The 23,136-nt window shown below is 52.0% G+C and overlaps 1 protein-coding gene across 2 annotated transcripts in view; it reads right to left on the bottom strand.

The window, feature by feature from the left end:
* LOC120921553 (neuronal acetylcholine receptor subunit alpha-10-like) overlaps positions 1-23,136 on the bottom strand; it is a 66,328-nt gene that overhangs the window by 16,917 nt on the left and 26,275 nt on the right. For both annotated transcript variants that reach the window (XM_040334053.1, XM_040334052.1), the window contains exon 2: positions 7,953-8,098. In XM_040334053.1, the coding sequence (XP_040189987.1) occupies positions 7,953-8,098 (146 nt within the window). The remainder of the gene's footprint in view (positions 1-7,952; positions 8,099-23,136) is intronic.

The raw sequence follows: 23,136 nt of genomic DNA, 5'->3' as shown, positions 1-23,136 counted from the left end.
GAAGAGGCCAATACTGGTCAACCAGAAGAGGCCAATACTGGTCAACCAGAAGAGGTCAATACTGGTCAACCAGAAGAGGTCAATACTGGTCAACCAGAAAAGGTCAATACTGGTCAACCAGAAGAGGTCAATACTGGTCAACCAGAAGAAGCCAATACTGGTCAACCAGAAGAGGCCAATACTGGTCAACCAGAAGAGGCCAATAGTGGTCAACCAGAAGAGGCCAATACTGGTCAACCAGAAGAGGTCAATACTGGTCAATCAGAAGAGGCAAATGCTGGTCAACCAGAAGAGGCCAATACTGGTCAACCAGAAGAAGCCAATACTGGTCAACCAGAAGAGGTCAATACTGGTCAACCAGAAGAGGCAAATACTGGTCAACCAGAAGAGGCCAATACTGGTCAACCAGAAGGTGAGGACAATAGTGGTCAACCAGAAGAGGCAAATACTGGTCAACCAGAAGAGGCCAATACTGGTCAACCAGAAGAGGCCAATACTGGTCAACCAGAAGAAGCCAATACTGGTCAACCAGAAGAAGCCAATACTGGTCAACCAGAAGAGGCCAATACTGGTCAACCAGAAGGTGAGGACAATAGTGGTCAACCAGAAGAGGCCAATACTGGTCAACCAGAAGAGGCCAATACTGGTCACCCAGAAGAGGCCAATAGTGGTCAACCAGAAGTGGCCAATAGTGGTCAACCAGAAGAGGCCAATACTGGTCAACCAGAAGGTGAGGACAATACTGGTTAATCAGAAGGTGAGGACAATAGTGGTCCATGTCTCTCTATGTGTCAATTATTTCCCATGACATAGAAGAGATGTCCTTACTGGGCTCACCTTACATGCTGCCTGGCCTGTGTGGAAGTGGGTTCAGACAGGCTTCACAGACTATGGAAGCCCAGACAGGCTTCACAGACTAAGGGAACCCAGACAGGCTTCCCGGACTAAGGGGACTGGACACACTTCACAGACTAAGGGGACTGGACACGCTTCACAGACTAAGGGGACTGGACACGCTTCACAAACTAAGGGGACTGGACACACTTCACAGACTAAGGGGACTGGACACGCTTCACAGACTAAGGGGACTGGACACACTTCACAGACTAAGGGGACTGGACACGCTTCACAGACTAAGGGGACTGGACACGCTTCACAGACTAAGGAGGCCCAGACACGCTTCACAGACTAAGGGGACTGGACACGCTTCACAGACTAAGGGGACTGGACACGCTTCACGGACTAAGGGGACTGGACATGCTTCACAGACTAAGGGGACTGGACACGCTTCACAGACTAAGGGGACTGGACATGCTTCACGGACTAAGGGGACTGGACACGCTTCACAGACTAAGGGGACTGGACACACTTCACAGACTAAGGGGACTGGACACGCTTCACAGACTAAGGGGACTGGACACGCTTCACAGACTAAGGGGACTGGACACGCTTCACAGACTAAGGGGACTGGACACGCTTCACAGACTAAGAGGACTGGACACGCTTCACAGACTAAGGGAACCCAGACAGGCTTTCCGGACTAAGGGGACTGGACACGCTTCACAGACTAAGGAGGCCCAGACACGCTTCACGGACTAAGGGGACTGGACACGCTTCACAGACTAAGGGGACTGGACACACTTCACAGACTAAGGGGACTGGACACGCTTCACAGACTAAGGGGACTGGACACGCTTCACAGACTAAGGGGACTGGACACGCTTCACAAACTAAGGGGACTGGACACGCTTCACAGACTAAGGGGACTGGACACACTTCACAGACTAAGGGGACTGGACACACTTCACAGACTAAGGGGACTGGACACGCTTCACAGACTAAGGGGACTGGACACACTTCACAGACTAAGGGGACTGGACACGCTTCACAGACTAAGGGGACTGGACACACTTCACAGACTAAGGGGACTGGACACGCTTCACAGACTAAGGGGACTGGACACGCTTCACAGACTAAGGAGGCCCAGACACGCTTCACAGACTAAGGGGACTGGACACGCTTCACAGACTAAGGGGACTGGACACGCTTCACGGACTAAGGGGACTGGACACGCTTCACAGACTAAGGGGACTGGACACGCTTCATAGACTAAGGGGACTGGACACGCTTCACAGACTAAGGGGACTGGACACGCTTCACAGACTAAGGGGACTGGACACGCTTCACAGACTAAGGGGACTGGACACGCTTCACAGACTAAGGGGACTGGACACGCTTCACAGACTAAGGGGACTGGACACACTTCACAGACTAAGGGGACTGGACACGCTTCACAGACTAAGAGGACTGGACACGCTTCACAGACTAAGGGAACCCAGACAGGCTTTCCGGACTAAGGGGACTGGACACGCTTCACGGACTAAGGGGACTGGACACGCTTCACAGACTAAGGGGACTGGACACGCTTCACAGACTAAGGGGACTGGACACGCTTCACAGACTAAGGGGACTGGACATGCTTCACGCACTAAGGGGACTGGACACGCTTCACAGACTAAGGGGACTGGACACACTTCACAGACTAAGGGGACTGGACACGCTTCACAGACTAAGGGGACTGGACACGCTTCACAGACTAAGGGGACTGGACACGCTTCACAGACTAAGGGGACTGGACACGCTTCACAGACTAAGAGGACTGGACACGCTTCACAGACTAAGGGAACCCAGACAGGCTTTCCGGACTAAGGGGACTGGACACGCTTCACAGACTAAGGAGGCCCAGACACGCTTCACGGACTAAGGGGACTGGACACGCTTCACAGACTAAGGGGACTGGACACACTTCACAGACTAAGGGGACTGGACACGCTTCACAGACTAAGGGGACTGGACACGCTTCACAGACTAAGGGGACTGGACACGCTTCACAAACTAAGGGGACTGGACACGCTTCACAGACTAAGGGGACAGGACACACTTCACAGACTAAGGGGACTGGACACACTTCACAGACTAAGGGGACTGGACACGCTTCACAGACTAAGGGGACTGGACACGCTTCACAGACTAAGGGGACTGGACACGCTTCACAGACTAAGGGGACTGGACACGCTTCACGGACTAAGGGGACTGGACACGCTTCACAGACTAAGGGGACTGGACACGCTTCACAGACTAAGGGGACTGGACACGCTTCACAGACTAAGGGGACTGGACACACTTCACAGACTAAGGGGACTGGACACGCTTCACAGACTAAGGGGACTGGACACACTTCACAGACTAAGGGGACTGGACACGCTTCACAGACTAAGGGGACTGGACACGCTTCACGGACTAAGGGGACTGGACACGCTTCACAGACTAAGGGGACTGGACACGCTTCACAAACTAAGGGGACTGGACACGCTTCACAGACTAAGGGGACTGGACACGCTTCACGGACTAAGGGGACTGGACACGCTTCACAGACTAAGGGGACTGGACACGCTTCACAGACTAAGGGGACTGGACACGCTTCACAGACTAAGGGGACTGGACACGCTTCACAGACTAAGGGGACTGGACACGCTTCACGGACTAAGGGGACTGGACACGCTTCACAGACTAAGGGGACTGGACACGCTTCACAGACTAAGGGGACTGGACACGCTTCACAGACTAAGGGGACTGGACACGCTTCACAGACTAAGGGGACTGGACACGCTTCACAGACTAAGGGGACTGGACACGCTTCACAAACTAAGGAGACTGGACACGCTTCACGGACTAAGGGGACTGGACACGCTTCACAGACTAAGGGGACTGGACACACTTCACAGACTAAGGGGACTGGACACGCTTCACAGACTAAGGGGACTGGACACACTTCACAGACTAAGGGGACTGGACACGCTTCACAGACTAAGGGGACTGGACACACTTCACAGACTAAGGGGACTGGACACGCTTCACAGACTAAGGGGACTGGACACGCTTCACGGACTAAGGGGACTGGACACGCTTCACAGACTAAGGGGACTGGACACGCTTCACAAACTAAGGGGACTGGACACGCTTCACAGACTAAGGGGACTGGACACGCTTCACAGACTAAGGGGACTGGACACGCTTCACAGACTAAGGGGACTGGACACACTTCACAGACTAAGGGGACTGGACACGCTTCACAGACTAAGGGGACTGGACACGCTTCACAGACTAAGGGGACTGGACACGCCTTAACAGACTAAGGGGACTGGACACGCTTCACAAACTAAGGGGACTGGACACACTTCACAAACTAAGGGGACTGGACACGCTTCACGGACTAAGGGGACTGGACACGCTTCACAGACTAAGGGGACTGGACACGCTTCACAGACTAAGGGGACTGGACACGCTTCACAGACTAAGGGGACTGGACACGCTTCACAGACTAAGGGGACTGGACACGCTTCACGGACTAAGGGGACTGGACACGCTTCACAGACTAAGGGGACTGGACACGCTTCACAGACTAAGGGGACTGGACACGCTTCACAGACTAAGGGGACTGGACACGCTTCACAGACTAAGGGGACTGGACACGCTTCACAGACTAAGGGGACTGGACACGCTTCACGGACTAAGGGGACTGGACACGCTTCACGGACTAAGGGGACTGGACACGCTTCACAGACTAAGGGGACTGGACACGCTTCACATACTAAGGGGACTGGACACGCTTCACAGACTAAGGGGACTGGACACACTTCACAGACTAAGGGGACTGGACACGCTTCACAGACTAAGGGGACTGGACACGCTTCACAGACTAAGGGGACTGGACACGCTTCACAGACTAAGGGGACTGGACACGCTTCACAGACTAAGGGGACTGGACACGCTTCACAGACTAAGGGGACTGGACACGCTTCACAGACTAAGGGGACTGGACACGCTTCACAGACTAAGGGGACTGGACACGCTTCACAAACTAAGGAGACTGGACACGCTTCACGGACTAAGGGGACTGGACACGCTTCACAGACTAAGGGGACTGGACACACTTCACAGACTAAGGGGACTGGACACGCTTCACAGACTAAGGGGACTGGACACACTTCACAGACTAAGGGGACTGGACACGCTTCACAGACTAAGGGGACTGGACACACTTCACAGACTAAGGGGACTGGACACGCTTCACAGACTAAGGGGACTGGACACGCTTCACGGACTAAGGGGACTGGACACGCTTCACAGACTAAGGGGACTGGACACGCTTCACAAACTAAGGGGACTGGACACGCTTCACAGACTAAGGGGACTGGACACGCTTCACAGACTAAGGGGACTGGACATGCTTCACGGACTAAGGGGACTGGACACGCTTCACGGACTAAGGGGACTGGACACGCTTCACAGACTAAGGGGACTGGACACGCTTCACAGACTAAGGGGACTGGACACGCTTCACAGACTAAGGGGACTGGACACACTTCACAGACTAAGGGGACTGGACACGCTTCACAGACTAAGGGGACTGGACACGCTTCACAGACTAAGGGGACTGGACACGCTTCACAGACTAAGGGGACTGGACACGCTTCACAGACTAAGGGGACTGGACACGCTTCACAGACTAAGGGGACTGGACACGCTTCACAGACTAAGGGGACTGGACACGCTTCACGGACTAAGGGGACTGGACACGCTTCACAGACTAAGGGGACTGGACACGCTTCACAGACTAAGGGGACTGGACACGCTTCACAGACTAAGGGGACTGGACACGCTTCACAGACTAAGGGGACTGGACACGCTTCACAGACTAAGGGGACTGGACACGCTTCACGGACTAAGGGGACTGGACACGCTTCACGGACTAAGGGGACTGGACACGCTTCACAGACTAAGGGGACTGGACACGCTTCACATACTAAGGGGACTGGACACGCTTCACAGACTAAGGGGACTGGACACACTTCACAGACTAAGGGGACTGGACACGCTTCACAGACTAAGGGGACTGGACACGCTTCACAGACTAAGGGGACTGGACACGCTTCACAGACTAAGGGGACTGGACACGCTTCACAGACTAAGGGGACTGGACACGCTTCACAGACTAAGGGGACTGGACACGCTTCACAGACTAAGGGGACTGGACACGCTTCACAGACTAAGGGGACTGGACACGCTTCACAAACTAAGGAGACTGGACACGCTTCACGGACTAAGGGGACTGGACACGCTTCACAGACTAAGGGGACTGGACACACTTCACAGACTAAGGGGACTGGACACGCTTCACAGACTAAGGGGACTGGACACACTTCACAGACTAAGGGGACTGGACACGCTTCACAGACTAAGGGGACTGGACACACTTCACAGACTAAGGGGACTGGACACGCTTCACAGACTAAGGGGACTGGACACGCTTCACGGACTAAGGGGACTGGACACGCTTCACAGACTAAGGGGACTGGACACGCTTCACAAACTAAGGGGACTGGACACGCTTCACAGACTAAGGGGACTGGACACGCTTCACAGACTAAGGGGACTGGACACGCTTCACAGACTAAGGGGACTGGACACACTTCACAGACTAAGGGGACTGGACACGCTTCACAGACTAAGGGGACTGGACACGCTTCACAGACTAAGGGGACTGGACACGCCTTAACAGACTAAGGGGACTGGACACGCTTCACAAACTAAGGGGACTGGACACACTTCACAAACTAAGGGGACTGGACACGCTTCACGGACTAAGGGGACTGGACACGCTTCACAGACTAAGGGGACTGGACACGCTTCACAGACTAAGGGGACTGGACACGCTTCACATACTAAGGGGACTGGACACGCTTCACAGACTAAGGGGACTGGACACACTTCACAGACTAAGGGGACTGGACACGCTTCACAGACTAAGGGGACTGGACACGCTTCACAGACTAAGGGGACTGGACACGCTTCACAGACTAAGGGGACTGGACACGCTTCACAGACTAAGGGGACTGGACACGCTTCACAGACTAAGGGGACTGGACACGCTTCACGGACTAAGGGGACTGGACACGCTTCACGGACTAAGGGGACTGGACACGCTTCACAGACTAAGGGGACTGGACACGCTTCACATACTAAGGGGACTGGACACGCTTCACAGACTAAGGGGACTGGACACACTTCACAGACTAAGGGGACTGGACACGCTTCACAGACTAAGGGGACTGGACACGCTTCACAGACTAAGGGGACTGGACACGCTTCACAGACTAAGGGGACTGGACACGCTTCACAGACTAAGGGGACTGGACACGCTTCACAGACTAAGGGGACTGGACACGCTTCACAGACTAAGGGGACTGGACACGCTTCACAGACTAAGGGGACTGGACACGCTTCACGGACTAAGGGGACTGGACACGCTTCACTGACTAAGGGGACTGGACACGCTTCACAGACTAAGGGGACTGGACTAAGGGGACTGGACACGCTTCACAGACTAAGGGGACTGGACACGCTTCACAGACTAAGGGGACTGGACACGCTTCACAGACTAAGGCGACTGGACACGCTTCACAGACTAAGGGGACTGGACACGCTTCACAAACTAAGGGGACTGGACACGCTTCACAGACTAAGGGGACTGGACACACTTCACAGACTAAGGGGACTGGACACGCTTCACAGACTAAGGAGACTGGACACGCTTCACAGACTAAGGGGACTGGACACGCTTCACGGACTAAGGGGACTGGACACGCTTCACGGACTAAGGGGACTGGACACGCTTCACAGACTAAGGGGACTGGACATGCTTCACAGACTAAGGGGACTGGACACGCTTCACAGACTAAGGGGACTGGACACGCTTCACGGACTAAGGGGACTGGACACGCTTCACAGACTAAGGGGACTGGACACGCTTCACAGACTAAGGGGACTGGACACGCTTCACAGACTAAGGGCCCCACCATGCCCACCATCATTTCTGGCGGTGACTCTACCATGTCGATGATCTGGGACAGGGTGACCTGCAGGGTGACGTTCATCGCCTTGTCCATGTCGTCCACCGGACGCAGAGCGTTGGAGTAATTCACAAAAAGGTCGTTCATCAGTTTGTAGGCGAATCTTCCCTGAGCCGGCAGAACACCTGAAATTACAGAACAGGTGAGAGTTACCTACAGAGGGATCACCGGGCGATTTATTCAGTGATGTGGTGCTCAGCTCAATAGGGTAGTGGTTAGCACCTCTACCTTGGCAGACTCAGGCCTTGAAAGACTCATGGATCCAAATCCCACAGAGGAAATCACCTGCTAAAAAATGTAATTGAACTCAACAGCAGAAAATAGGCAAATACCAATGCACTTTAGTTTGGTTGATTCTGATATATTAACTCTTCAAATGCCTGCAATGGTAAGTGTTCAATACTATTATGGTGTGGAGTTCCAAACATCACACTCTAGATAATGGGTTATAATTCACTTGTGCACTGGAAGAATAAACCCAGCTGGCGGGTGATAGGCTGGCTGCGATTTGAACTCATAACTTGAGTTGGAGGGATCTGAGCAGACCACCAAGCCGTTGTGCTCGGTACGCCAAGACCTCCATTATAGTGTAGTAAGAGCCAACAGAAATAATTACCGCTTTATTGTCCCCTATATAAAAAAACATAAAAACAAACATAGAACAGATATGTGTGAATGTTCAATACATGTAACTTTACAGAATAGCAGACATTACTCTGCAAGAGGGATGAGCTCCACATTCTGGTCAAACATCGGGTGATTCCTGGTGGAGGTTGGAGAAAAACACACTGTGAATCCTGGTGGAGGTTGGAGAAGAACACACTGTGAATCCTGGTGGAGGTGGAGATTGGAGAAGAACACACTGTGATTCCTGGTGGAGATTGGAGAAGAACACACTGTGATTCCTGGTGGAGGTGGAGATTGGAGAAGAACACACTGTGATTCCTGGTGGAGATTGGAGAAGAACACACTGTGATTCCTGGTGGAGGTTGGAGAAGAACACACTGTGATTCCTGGTGGAGGTGGAGATTGGAGAACACACTGAGATTGCTGGTGGAGGTTGGAGAAGAACACACTGTGATTCCTGGTGGAGGTGGAGATTGGAGAAGAACACACTGTGATTCCTGGTGGAGATTGGAGAAGAACACACTGTGAATCCTGGTGGAGATTGGAGAAGAACACACTGTGATTCCTGGTGGAGGTGGAGATTGGAGAAGAACACACTGTGATTCCTGGTGGAGGTGGAGATTGGAGAAGAACACACTGATTCCTGGTGGAGATTGGAGAAGAACACACTGTGATTCCTGGTGGAGGTGGAGATTGGAGAAGAACACACTGATTCCTGGTGGAGATTGGAGAAGAACACACTGTGATTCCTGGTGGAGGTGGAGATTGGAGAAGAACACACTGTGATTCCTGGTGGAGGTGGAGATTGGAGAAGAACACACTGTGAATCCTGGTGGAGATTGGAGAAGAACACACTGTGATTCCTGGTGGAGATTGGAGAAGAACACACTGTGATTCCTGGTGGAGATTGGAGAACACACTGTGATTCCTGGTGGAGGTGGAGATTGGAGAAGAACACACTGAGATTCCTGGTGGAGATTGGAGAAGAACACACTGTGATTCCTGGTGGAGGTGGAGATTGGAGAAGAACACACTGTGATTCCTGGTGGAGGTGGAGATTGGAGAAGAACACACTGTGATTCCTGGTGGAGGTGGAGATTGGAGAAGAACACACTGTGATTCCTGGTGGAGATTGGAGAAGAATACACTGTGATTCCCGGGGGAGGTGGAGATTGGAGAAGAACACACTGTGAATCCTGGTGGAGGTGGAGATTGGAGAACACACTGTGAATCCTGGTGGAGGTGGAGATTGGAGAAGAACACACTGTGAATCCTGGTGGAGGTGGAGATTGGAGAACACACTGTGAATCCTGGTGGAGGTGGAGATTGGAGAAGAACACACTGTGATTCCTGGTGGAGGTGGAGATTGGAGAACACACTGTGATTCCTGGTGGAGGTGGAGATTGGAGAAGAACACACTGTGAATCCTGGTGGAGGTGGAGATTGGAGAAGAACACACTGTGATTCCTGGTGGAGGTGGAGATTGGAGAAGAACATACTGTGAATCCTGGTGGAGGTGGAGATTGGAGAAGAACATACTGTGATTCCCGGGGGAGGTGGAGATTGGAGAACACACTGTGATTCCCGGGGGAGGTGGAGATTGGAGAAGAACACACTGTGAATCCTGGTGGAGGTGGAGGTTTTAGAAGAACACACTGTGATTCCTGGTGGAGATTGGAGAAGAACACACTGTGATTTCTGGTGGAGATTGGAGTAGAACACACTGTGAATCCTGGTGGAGGTGGAGATTGGAGAACACACTGTGATTCCTGGTGGAGGTGGAGATTGGAGAAGAACACACTGTGATTCCTGGTGGAGGTGGAGATTGGAGAAGAACACACTGTGATTCCTGGTGGAGGTTGGAGAAGAACACACTGTGATTCCCTGGGAGGTGGAAATTGGAGAAGAACACACTGTGAATCCTGGTGGAGGTTGGAGAAGAACACACTGTGATTCCTGGTGGAGATTTTAGAAGAACACACTGTGATTTCTGGTGGAGATTGGAGAAGAACACACTGTGATTCCTGGTGGAGATTTTAGAAGAACACACTGTGATTTCTGGTGGAGATTGGAGAAGAACACACTGTGAATTCTGGTGGAGGTGGAGATTGGAGAACACACTGTGAATCCTATTGGAGGTGGAGATTGGAGAAGAACACACTGTGAATCCTGGTGGAGGTTGGAGAAGAACACACTGTGATTCCTGGTGGAGATTTTAGAAGAACACACTGTGATTTCTGGTGGAGATTGGAGAAGAACACACTGTGAATTCTGGTGGAGGTGGAGATTGGAGAACACACTGTGAATCCTATTGGAGGTGGAGATTGGAGAAGAACACACTGTGAATCCTGGTGGAGGTTGGAGAAGAACACACTGTGATTCCTGGTGGAGATTGGAGAAGAACACACTGTGAATCCTGGTGGAGGTAGAGATTGGAGAAGAACACACTGTGAATCCTGGTGGAGGTGGAGATTGGAGAAGAACACACTGTGAATCCTGGTGGAGGTGGAGATTGGGGAAGAACACACTGTGATTCCTGGTGGAGGTGGAGATTGGAGAAGAACACACTGTGAATCCTGGTAGAGGTGGAGATTGGAGAAGAACACACTGTGATTCCTGGTGGAGGTGGAGATTGGAGAAGAACACACTGTGATTCCTGGTGGAAGTGGAGATTGGGGAAGAACACACTGTGATTCCTGGTGGAGGTGGAGATTGGAGAAGAACACACTGTGAATCCTGGTAGAGGTTGGAGAAGAACACACTGTGATTCCTGGTGGAGATTGGAGAAGAACACACTGTGATTTCTGGTGGAGATTGGAGAAGAACACACTGTGAATCCTGGTGGAGGTGGAGATTGGAGAACACACTGTGATTTCTGGTGGAGATTGGAGAAGAACACACTGTGAATCCTGGTGGAGGTGGAGATTGGAGAACACACTGTGAATCCTGGTGGAGGTGGAGATTGGAGAACACACTGTGAATCCTGGTGGAGGTGGAGATTGGAGAACACACTGTGATTCCTGGTGGAGGTGGAGATTGGAGAAGAACACACTGTGATTCCTGGTGGAGGTGGAGATTGGAGAATAACACACTGTGATTCCTGGTGGAGGTGGAGATTGGGGAAGAACACACTGTGATTCCTGGTGGAAGTGGAGATTGGAGAAGAACACACTGTGAATCCTGGTAGAGGTTGGAGAAGAACACACTGTGATTCCTGGTGGAGATTGGAGAAGAACACACTGTGAATCCTGGTGGAGGTGGAGATTGGAGAACACACTGTGATTTCTGGTGGAGATTGGAGAAGAACACACTGTTAATCCTGGTGGAGGTGGAGATTGGAGAACACACTGTGAATCCTGGTGGAGGTGGAGATTGGAGAACACACTGTGAATCCTATTGGAGGTGGAGATTGGAGAAGAACACACTGTGAATCCTGGTGGAGGTGGAGATTGGAGAACACACTGTGAATCCTGGTGGAGGTGGAGATTGGGGAAGAACACTTATTTTGCAATCAGTTATGAATGAATATTGCAGACTAGGGATGAGCCGAACACCCCCCGCAAACTGAATTGAGGGTCCCATTTGGTCGGGCTGATCGTGTGAAAAGGGCCTAAGCCTGCTTTTGAACTGAAGTGCTGCGGTTTACCCACACCGCGGGTGCAGCATATTGCACTTGTGTCTATCCTGGGGGTTAGCTGAACTTTGCCATAGACTCCACCTGTGGCAAAATCCGGCACTGTAGAGGAAGCATCGGCTTATGGGGCTCTGCTCCGCAGCCGTTTTCTTCCTCTACCACCAGCTTCATTCACAACACTGATGCTGTGGTATGGCGGGTTGGCAACCTGCGATCTGCGCTTTCCAACCCACCATTCCAGAGCAGGAGGTCGCAGGCCACATCAGAGGGCTCCGTGGGCCACTGGTAGGCCACCCCTGCTTCATGGGGACCATCCTCTATGGGGACCATCCTCTATGGAGACCATCTTCTATGGAGACCATCCTCTATGGGGACCATCTTCTATGGAGACCATCCTCTATGGAGACCATCCTCTATGGGGACCATAATCTATGGGGACCATCCTCTATGGAGACCATCTTCTATGGAGACCATGCTCTATGGCAGGGATCCTCAAACTACGGCCCTCCAGCTGTTGTAGAACTACACATCCCATGAGGCCTTGTAACGCACTGACATTCACAGACATGACTAGGCATGATGGGAATTGTAGTTCCTGAACAACTGGAGGGCCGTAGTTTGAAGACCCATGCTCTATGGGGACCATCCTCTATGGGGACCATCCTCTATGGAGACCATCCTCTATGGGGACCATCCTCTATGGGGACCCTCCTCTATAGGGACCATCCTCTATGGGGACCATCTTCTATGGGGACCATCCTCTATGGGGACCATCCTCTATGAAGACCATCCTCTATGGAGACCATCTTCTATGGAGACCATCCTCTATGGAGACCATCCTCTATGGGGACCATCTTCTATGGAGACCATCCTCTATGGGGACCATCTTTTATGGAGACCATCCTCTATGGGGACCATCCTCTATGGAGACCATCCTCTATGGGGACCCTCCTCTATGGGGACCATCTTCTATGGGGACCATCCTCTATGGAGACCATCCTCTATGGAGACCATCCTCTATGGAGACCATCTTCTATGGAGACCATGCTCTATGGAGACCATCCTCTATGGGGACCATCTTCTATGGAGACCATCCTCTATGGGGACCATCCTCTACGGAGACCATCCTCTATGGAAACCATCCTCTATGGGGACCATCTTCTATGGGGACCATCCTCTATGGAGACCATCCTCTATGGGGACCATCCTCTACAGAGACCATCCTCTATGGAGACCATCCTCTATGGGGACCATCTTCTATGGGGACCATCCTCTATGGGGACCATCCTCTATGGAGACCATCTTCTATGGAGACCATCCTCTATGGGGACCATGCTCTATGGGGACCATCCTCTATGGAGACCATCTTCTATGGGGACCATCCTCTATGGAGACCATCCTCTATGGAGACCATCTTCTATGGAGACCATCCTCTATGGAGACCATCCTCTATGGGGACCATCCTCTACGGAGACCATCCTCTATGGAGACCATCCTCTATGGGGACCATCCTCTATGGGGACCATCCTCTATGGAGACCATCTTCTATGGAGACCATCCTCTATGGAGACCATCTTCTATGGGGACCATCTTCTATGGGGACCATCCTCTATGGGGACCATCCTCTATGGGGACCATGCTCTATGGGGACCATCCTCTATGCAGACCATCCTCTATGGAGACCATCTTCTATGGGGACCATCTTCTATGGGGACCATCCTCTATGGCAGTGGTTCTCAACCTTTCTAGTGCCGTGACCCCTTGATAAAATTTCCCAAGTTGTGGGGACCCCCAACAGTAGAATTTTTGTAGCGTGGGTTTTCAGCACCTAAGGCCAGACAAGTAATTTGCGCCCGTAGCCCACGGACATTTAGGGATCCCTAAGTCCCTTCTACTCGTACAGTATTAAAACCCCTTCTGGTACATTTTAGGATTATGTTCTCTATGTTCTCCTTTCTTTCACTTTTATCTCTCTATCTTAATTTCTTGTCCCCCTCATCCCTCTCTCTAGTCATCTTTCCTGTTCTTTCTCTTATTCTTACTCTCCCTTTTTTTTCTTTGTTCCTCTCCCTCTTTTCCTCTAACTTCCATGTATTCTCTACTGTTATTCCTTCTATTACTCCTTGGGGGGGGGGAGTGCTGGCGGGGAGTTCTAATCAGACAGCTTAGGTGCTCTTGATCAAGATCATCTGCTGATCTGAGAACTGTAGTGGGGACTTTAAATGGCAACTTTAATCACAGGTAGTGTTACTCAATGTGTCGCCAACACTGTGGTGTCTCGCAGCAGTGACACCTTTGCCGAAATCAGGAGATGGGGTCTCCTCCAGCCCTCCCCACTTCACATTTCTCACCAGTCAGCTGACCTCTAATCTCTGCCCCACAGCCATGCTGTGAACTGAATGGGCAGGCAAGGGCTCCAGGAGCAGCCCAGCTGGGCGGCCACAGGCTCCAGGGATAGCCCTGCTGGATGGCTGTGAAAAGGCTGAGAGTGCTGCAGGCTTCAAAAACAGCCCGGGATTTGGTGACCCCTGGCAAATTGTCATTTGACCCCCAAGGGGGTCCCGACCCCCAGGTTGAGAACCACTGCTCTATGGGGACCATCCTCTATGGAGACCATCCTTTATGGAGACCATCCTCTAAGGAGACCATCCTCTATGGGGACCATCTTCTATGGAGACCATCCTCTATGGAGACCATCCTCTATGGGGACCATAATCTATGGGGACCATCCTCTATGGGGACCATCTTCTATGGAGACCATCCTCTATGGAGACCATCCTCTATGGGGACCATAATCTATGGGGACCATCCTCTATGGGGACCATCTTCTATGGAGACCATCCTCTATGGAGACCATCCTCTATGGAGACCATCTTCTGTGGAGACCATCCTCTATGGGGATCAGTAGTGTATTTAGGTTTTGTGCTGCCCTAGGCCTGACTAAACTTGTGCACCCCCTAATTTAAATATGACCCACCCCTTCTTGTCAAGGCCACACCCCTTGCTTTTTAAGATCTGCCCTTGAATTTTCGAGTGGGGACACTAGTTCTGAGGGCATGGGGGGAGCAATGAATTCCCTTAATTTGCATAGATTTCCTCTCACTTCCTGTTTGGCTATGGGGCAGGAAGTGAAGGGAAATCTCTGCAATGGGACAGGGATGGTAAAAAAATAAACTGACAGGGGCTCTAACCCCCCCCCCCTTACTCTATCCAAAATGAAAAAAAAGTGTTGCCTATACTTCTACTTTAAGCACAAATTTCTGATAATTTTATGGAGAGGACTAAGAAGACATAACCATGGCAACGTTGCAGCAGAAACATAGAGCACAGTGAGGATGGTTTGTGGTCCAGGATAATAGGACAGTCAAAATTAGAAGCAGAGCCCCCCTCCCCCCACAGTCGTGGAATGCCGGCCACCTGCATACCGGAAGCAGTGCGGCCGCTTTATGGGGCATTAGACTGTAACGGCTACCCAAGTAGAGTGAGGGTATCGGCCGTTGGAGACGTCCTTTTCCCTGGCAAGCTGCGATATGCAGGTACCGCCGGTATATCCCATCGAACGCCCTTCCAAGAAACGAGACGTGCTACGTTTGCAGAGTCAAGCAGGACTGACTTTTAATGCCACATTTTTCTTCCTTATATCTGGTTACAAACTGTACAGAAACAAATGACACTCCCCCACCCACCCAGGGGGGACTTCAATACACACACTTTGAAACAATGACATTTCCTTGAGCCAATCAGTCGCTAGCCGTTTTGGCTCTTTAACTTGATCAGACAATAGAATTCAATTAACCTTTAAAACAATTATCACTCACACATAATCCCCATCAGCATACACCTCACAGGGGGGCTGTTACCTACACAAGAGAGAGTTCATTAGCTATGCGAAGGGTACATTAGCATTCAGTAATGAAAGAGACCCTTGTCCAATTAACCCTTTGAGCTCAGAATACAATGTGGTACATCCAATTGTGACAAGCCATGCAGTTCCTTGTAGTCCTCCCTGCATGAAGATTATCGATGTCCCGGCAGCATGCATAGGTCCGTTACACTACTCCCCTTTTGTGGAACACTCCGGCAGACCCGGATTGATCCTTTTCGGATCAACTTGGGGATGTCCGGTCTGCTGTTAGGGTAAAAGTTCCGTTTGCCTGGACAGTCCGTCGGCCTTCCCATTGGCTTACCAGGTCGGTAGCTGATGGTGACGGTGAATAATAGAATTCAGTTCTGGAACAGTCACTTGCTTTGCTCTCTCAATGGCTCCCAAAACCTGTTGCTGATGCTCTTGGGACAGATACGGCACCACCTGGATGCAAATCCCATTTAATCTTTTGACAATTTCCGCCTGTTTGTGCATTTCAATGTTCAAGCCACGGGACATCTCATAATACATGACATAGTGTCGTTGCATCTCTTATTTCTCACTGGCCAACTTGTCACATTCCCATTTTAGACTGTGATATTGTGCCGGATCTACAGTACATGTCGGGGAAGGTAGTCTTACCCGGTTCTCAGCAGCAAGCGGGTTCATTCCAGCAACGCGGGTGGTCACGGGACAAGCAGCAGCAGGTGTAGGTAAATAAGCCGAAGTCAGAGGGCCAATGTCGTTGCCCAGCACCACCTCGGCAGGAAGGTTGTCCATGATACCAACTGTGGTCTTTCCTGACCCGGCTCCCCAGTCTAAGTGCACCCGGGTGGTGGGTACGCGAAATACAGCACCCCCTGCGACCCGGACGGCAACTGTGCGAGTGGACACGTTCTCTGGCTTTACCAGATGTTTTTGAATCAGAGTGATAGTAGTCCCGGAATCTCTTAGGCCTTGTGCTACTTGTCCATTCACTCGTACCTCCTGAGGGTGATGCTGACGGTTATCCGGAGAGGCCGCTTGTATTGGGTCTGCCTCATACCAAATTCCCAGACATTCCTCAGGGCCCCCCTCGGTCTCCAGGCAGTGGGCCGCAGAGGGACGTGATGGAGTGACCTCTGTCTTGGGTGTTGTGCGTCTCCAATTGTTATTTGTAGCTCTCAAAGGGCAATAACGAGCAATATGTCCCGTGTCGCTGCAGTGATGGCACGTCACCCTAGGCGAATCCCGGGGGTAGTTGCTAGGCCCCTGAGGACGTGGTGGGACTGGAGCCCGAAACTCTGGGCGTGGGGTGACGGTTGGAGTACGCGGTTCTACCTTATGAGCCAGCCGTGTAGTACCCTGGCTTACTTTCCTTGTTTCCGCGTACTCATCTGCTAGCCGAGCCGCCTTGTTTAAGTTAGCGGGACGGCGATCTCGTACCCAGTCTTATATGTCTGCGGCCAGGTCTTGGAAGAAATGTTCCATTAGGAACAGCTGCAATACTTCCTCCCCGGTGTTGGCCTTGGACCCAAAGGGATGCCACCCTTTGTAACTGGTTGGCCCATTCCATGTGGGAGTCCACAGCCATCTTCTTGGACTCCCGGAAGCGCCGGCGGTAGGCTTCTGGAGTTACGGCGTATCGGGTTAGCAGCGCCTTTTTAACTTGCTGGTATTGTAAAATATCCTCTGGAGCAAGAGCCCGAAAGGCTTCATTGGCTTTGCCCGACAATTTCCCCGACAAAATAGTGACCCATTGGTCTGGTGGTACCTGGTGTAGTGAGCACTGCCTCTCAAAGTCCGCCAAATATCCATCGATTTCCTCCTCACTTTCTACAAAAGCTTTAAATGCAGTGAACGGTATTTTCTTTCCTGTAGCAGCAGGTGGGGGGGTAGGAACTGCAGGTGTAATGGGCTGTCACGCTCTTACCAGTTCCAGTTCTTGTCCCCTCTTAGTTTGTATCTCCTCCCTTGCTTCCCGGAACAGCCGGTTTATTAGTTCCACGGACGTTTCTGGATACAAGGATAATCTCCGCTGTACAATCCCAGTAATTACATCTTCTTTGCTGACCGGTGCAAGGGGCTCCGTTCCTTCCATGGATCCATCCATTTCGTCCAGCCCCAGCAGTTCAGCTATCAGCTCCCTCCGTGGTCTGTTGCTGGCGCTCCTACCACGACTCTCCAATAGATCTTTTAGTGTAGATCTTTTCAGCCTGGCGTACTGCGACTCCATTCAGCACTTGCTCTTTGGATAAAAGGACCATCCCACTGCTGCCACCAATGTAACGGCTACCCAAGTAGTGTGAGGGTCTCAGCCGTTGGAGACGTCCTTTTCCCTGGCAAGCTGCGATATGCAGGTACCGCCAGTATATCCCATCGAACGCCCTTCCAAGAAACGAGACGGGCTACGTTTGCAGAGTCAAGCAGGACTGACCTTTAATGCCACATTTTTCTTCCTTATATCTGGTTACAAACTGTACAGAAACAAATGACACTCCCCCCCCCCCAGGGGGGACTTCAATACACACACTTTGAAACAATGACACTCCCTTGAGCCAATCAGTCGCTAGCCGTTTTGGCTCCTTAACTTGATCAGACAATAGAATTCAATTAACCTTTAAAACAATTATCTCTCACACATAATCCCCCTCAGCATACACCTCACAGGGGGGCTGTTACCTCCACAAGAGAGAGTTCATTAGCTATGCGAAGGGTACATTAGCATTCAGCAGTGAAAGAGACTTGTCCAATTAACCCTTTGAGCTCAGAATACAATGCGGTACATCCAATTGTGACAAGCCATGCAGTTCCTTGTAGTCCTCCCTGCATGAAGATTATCGATGTCCCGGCAGCAGGCATATGTCCGTTACATAGACTAATTTGCCTCTCAGCCCAGTCCGTCCCATAAGACTGGCGCTATACTAACAGTGTAGAGCAAGCCGACGGGAACTCTTTCCGTGCTGCCCCCCTGCAAAGTGCTGCCCTAGGCCTGGGCCTTGTTGGCCTAGGTCAGGATACAGCGTTGATGGGGATCATCCTCTATGGGGACTGTGACGGGAGTCACTTTGGGTGGGGGGTTTGTGGAGCTCAGCTTGCCCTGGAGAGTTCTGGAGGCTCCATGTCCAGCTTCCCCGACCCTCTTATGTGTAGATCCCCCTGTGTCTCTAATAGGGGTACAGGGGGACTGAGAACCCCACTATGATCTGTGCTAGTCACACTCAATGTTGTATATATGTATATATTGTGTGTTGGCTCATGCTGTTGTGGACTCTTTGCTGGGATGGTTTGGGGTGTGACTGTATTCTATTGTCTATTGTGGTGTCTGCCTCAACTATTATGGGATGTGTAAGTGTGTCTTCCTGTGGTGACTGGGGGACGGGGCTGGTTCTGGACAGAGGAAGCATTGACAGCGGACCAAGTTCTGTTTGAGGACAGAGAGTTTCTCAGCGAAGGACATTGAAGGACGCCGCCGGATGATTTCACTCCAATAAACTTGTTGGCAGAAATCCGGCTAATTATGCACTCGGGGCAGCGGGAGATAAACGCAATCTGATAAAACGAAATTAATTAAGCGCCGGGAGACGTGGGGGAGGCGGCGGGAGATGTGGGAGACGTCGGGGGAAATGAATATGAAGAGAACGATTTTTATCACTTTTATTAACAAGGAGATGGAAATCTGTCAGGAAGACGCCGAACCTTCAAGAGGACCCGTCACCGATCCCGACACGTCGCAATGTACAGAAACCATTGCAATAAACATCACCGGTCCGGCCGGGACTCTGCCTAACCTGAGATGGTGTCTGTGACAGACTCACCCGGGACAGAGGCTTATAGAGGGGACTGAATGCTCGCCTCTTGCCTTGCGATCATGGGCCCTGGAATTTGGGGGAACGGTGCCCTTTGTGAGCTGTATGCCTGGGGACCCTGTATATGCCATATTAGAGTAACTGATTCATACTGTTGGGACATACAGTGTAAGGAGATGCTAATGCCATCACCTCCAGCCATCTGTCTGTTCTCTGTGCTAATTGACCCTGCTATTGTGTGAAAATGTCCTGTGTTTACACTTATGATAATGTGTATTGTATAGCAGGTGAGCGAGGAGACGCGACGTCTACCCTGAAAGGTCATATCTCGGAGTCACCTAGTCTGGGTAAATGATTAGTTAATTAGCTCATGTTAATTTATGTTCTGGTTACCTCCTCTAACTGTATATAAGGTTGTATTCTTGGTTCTCCATGTTCAGCAGACAAACAAGTCTCGTCTCGTTGTGTGTTGTGAGCAGCTGGAATATCGGATATCTATATCCAGACTGATAGGAAGCGGTATATGACGGAAGCACTCAGCGGAGTGTGGGGGACGTTCCGTTACAGTGTCCTCAGTACATTCTCAGTCTCCCCTCCCCCACTGATCAGACTGTACGTTGTATCCTGGTAAGAGGATTTCCGTGATTGTGAGATCTCTGAGCCCCAGGCCATGCGGTGACAAAGTATCACAACCCCCGTAGTTGTGGATTAGACCCCCTGCCGGGTGTTTATTCACCAAAAGAGTTGTCACCGAAAGTGAGATGCCCCGCCCACAACACTGAGGGTGACAAACTCCACATGCCGTTATTGGTGACAACTACCCTACAAATCAGAATAGAAATAGAGACAATGAGGATGAGTGGGGGATGGTAGAGGAGGATGCCGGGGATGAGGATGAGTGGGGGATGGTAGAGGAAGGTTTTGAGTATGAGTGGGGGATGGTAGAGGAGGATGCCGGGGATGAGGATGAGTGGGGGATGGTAGAGGAAGGTTTTGAGGATGAGTGGGGGATGGTAGAGGAAGGTTTTGAGGATGAAGATGAGTGGGGGATGGTAGAGGAAGGTTTTGAGGATAAGGATGAGTGGGGGATAGTAGTGGAGGATGAGTGGGGGATGGTAGAGGAGGAAGTCGGGGATGAGAATGAGTGGGGGATGGTAGTGGAGGATGAGTGGGGGATGAGGATGAGTGGGGGATGGTAGAGGAAGGTTTTGAGGATGAGTGGGGGATGGTAGAGGAGGAAGTCGGGGATGAGAATGAGTGGGGGATGGTAGTGGAGGATGAGTGGGGGATGAGGATGAGTGGGGGATGGTAGAGGAAGGTTTTGAGGATGAGTGGGGGATGGTAGAGGAAGGTTTTGAGGATGAGTGGGGGATGGTAGAGGAGGATGTCGGGGATGAGGATGAGTGGGGGATGGTAGTGGAGGATGAGTGGGGGATGGTAGAGGAGGATGTCGGGGATGAGGATGAGTGGGGGATGGTAGAGGAAGGTTTTGAGGATAAGGATGAGTGGGGGATAGTAGTGGAGGATGAGTGGGGGATGGTAGAGGAAGGTTTTGAGGATGAGTGGGGGATGGTAGAGGAGGATGCCGGGGATGAGGATGAGTGGGGGATGGTAGAGGAGGAAGTCGGGGATGAAGATGAGTGGGGGATGGTAGAGGAAGGTTTTGAGGATGAGGATGAGTGGGGGATGGTAGAGGAGGATGTCGGGGATGAGGATGAGTGGGGGATGGTAGAGGAGGATGTCGGGGATGAGAATGAGTGGGGGATGGTAGTGGAGGATGAGTGGGGGATGGTAGTGGAGGAAGTCAGGGGATGAGGATGAGTGGGGGATGGTAGAGGAGGAAGTCGGGGATGAGGATGAGTGGGGGATGGTAGAGGAAGGTTTTGAGGATGAGGATGAGTGGGGGATGGTAGAGGAGGATGAGTGGGGGATGGTAGTGGAGGAAGTCGGGGATGAGGATGAGTGGGGGATGGTAGTGGAGGAAGTCAGGGGATGAGGATGAGTGGGGGATGGTAGTGGAGGAAGTCGGGGATGAGGATGAGTGGGGGATGGTAGTGGAGGAAGTCAGGGGATGAGGATGAGTGGGGGATGGTAGAGGAAGACGGCGGGGATGAGGATGAGTGGGGGATGGTAGAGGAGGATGTCGGGGATGAGAATGAGTGGGGGATGGTAGTGGAGAATGAGTGGGGGATGGTAGAGGAGGATGCCGGGGATGAGGATGAGTGGGGGATGGTAGAGGAGGATGAGTGGGGGATGGTAGAGGAGGAAGTCAGGGGATGAGGATGAGTGGGGGATGGTAGAGGAAGACGGCGGGGATGAGAATGAGTGGGGGATGGTAGTGGAGGATGAGTGGGGGATGGTAGAGGAAGACGGCGGGGATGAGGATGAGTGGGGGATGGTAGAGGAAGACGGCGGGGATGAGGATGAGTGGGGGATGGTAGAGGAAGACGGCGGGGATGAGGATGAGTGGGGGATGGTAGAGGAAGACGGCGGGGATGAGGATGAGTGGGGGATGGTAGAGGAAGACGGCGGGGATGAGGATGAGTGGGGGATGGTAGAGGAAGACGGCGGGGATGAGGATGAGTGGGGGATGGTAGAGGAAGACGGCGGGGATGAGGATGAGTGGGGGATGGTAGAGGAAGACGGCGGGGATGAGGATGAGTGGGGGATGGTAGAGGAAGACGGCGGGGATGAGGATGAGTGGGGGATGGTAGAGGAAGACGGCGGGGATGAGGATGAGTGGGGGATGGTAGAGGAAGACGGCGGGGATGAGGATGAGTGGGGGATGGTAGAGGAAGACGGCGGGGATGAGGATGAGTGGGGGATGGTAGAGGAAGACGGCGGGGATGAGGATGAGTGGGGGATGGTAGAGGAAGACGGCGGGGATGAGGATGAGTGGGGGATGGTAGTGGAGGATGAGTGGGGGATGGTAGAGGAAGGTTTTGAGGATGAGTGGGGGATGGTAGAGGAGGATGTCGGGGATGAGAATGAGTGGGGGATGGTAGAGGAGGATGTCGGGGATGAGGATGAGTGGGGGATGGTAGTGGAGGATGAGTGGGGGATGGTAGAGGAGGATGTCGGGGATGAGAATGAGTGGGGGATGGTAGAGGAGGATGAGTGGGGGATGGTAGAGGAGGATGTCGGGGATGAGGATGAGTGGGGGATGGTAGAGGAAGACGGCGGGGATGAGGATGAGTGGGGGATGGTAGAGGAAGACGGCGGGGATGAGGATGAGTGGGGGATGGTAGA

Source organism: Rana temporaria, assembly GCF_905171775.1.
Source record: "Rana temporaria chromosome 2 unlocalized genomic scaffold, aRanTem1.1 chr2d, whole genome shotgun sequence".
Lineage (NCBI taxonomy): Eukaryota > Metazoa > Chordata > Amphibia > Anura > Ranidae > Rana > Rana temporaria.
This window is presented reverse-complemented; position numbering and strand designations above follow the sequence as displayed.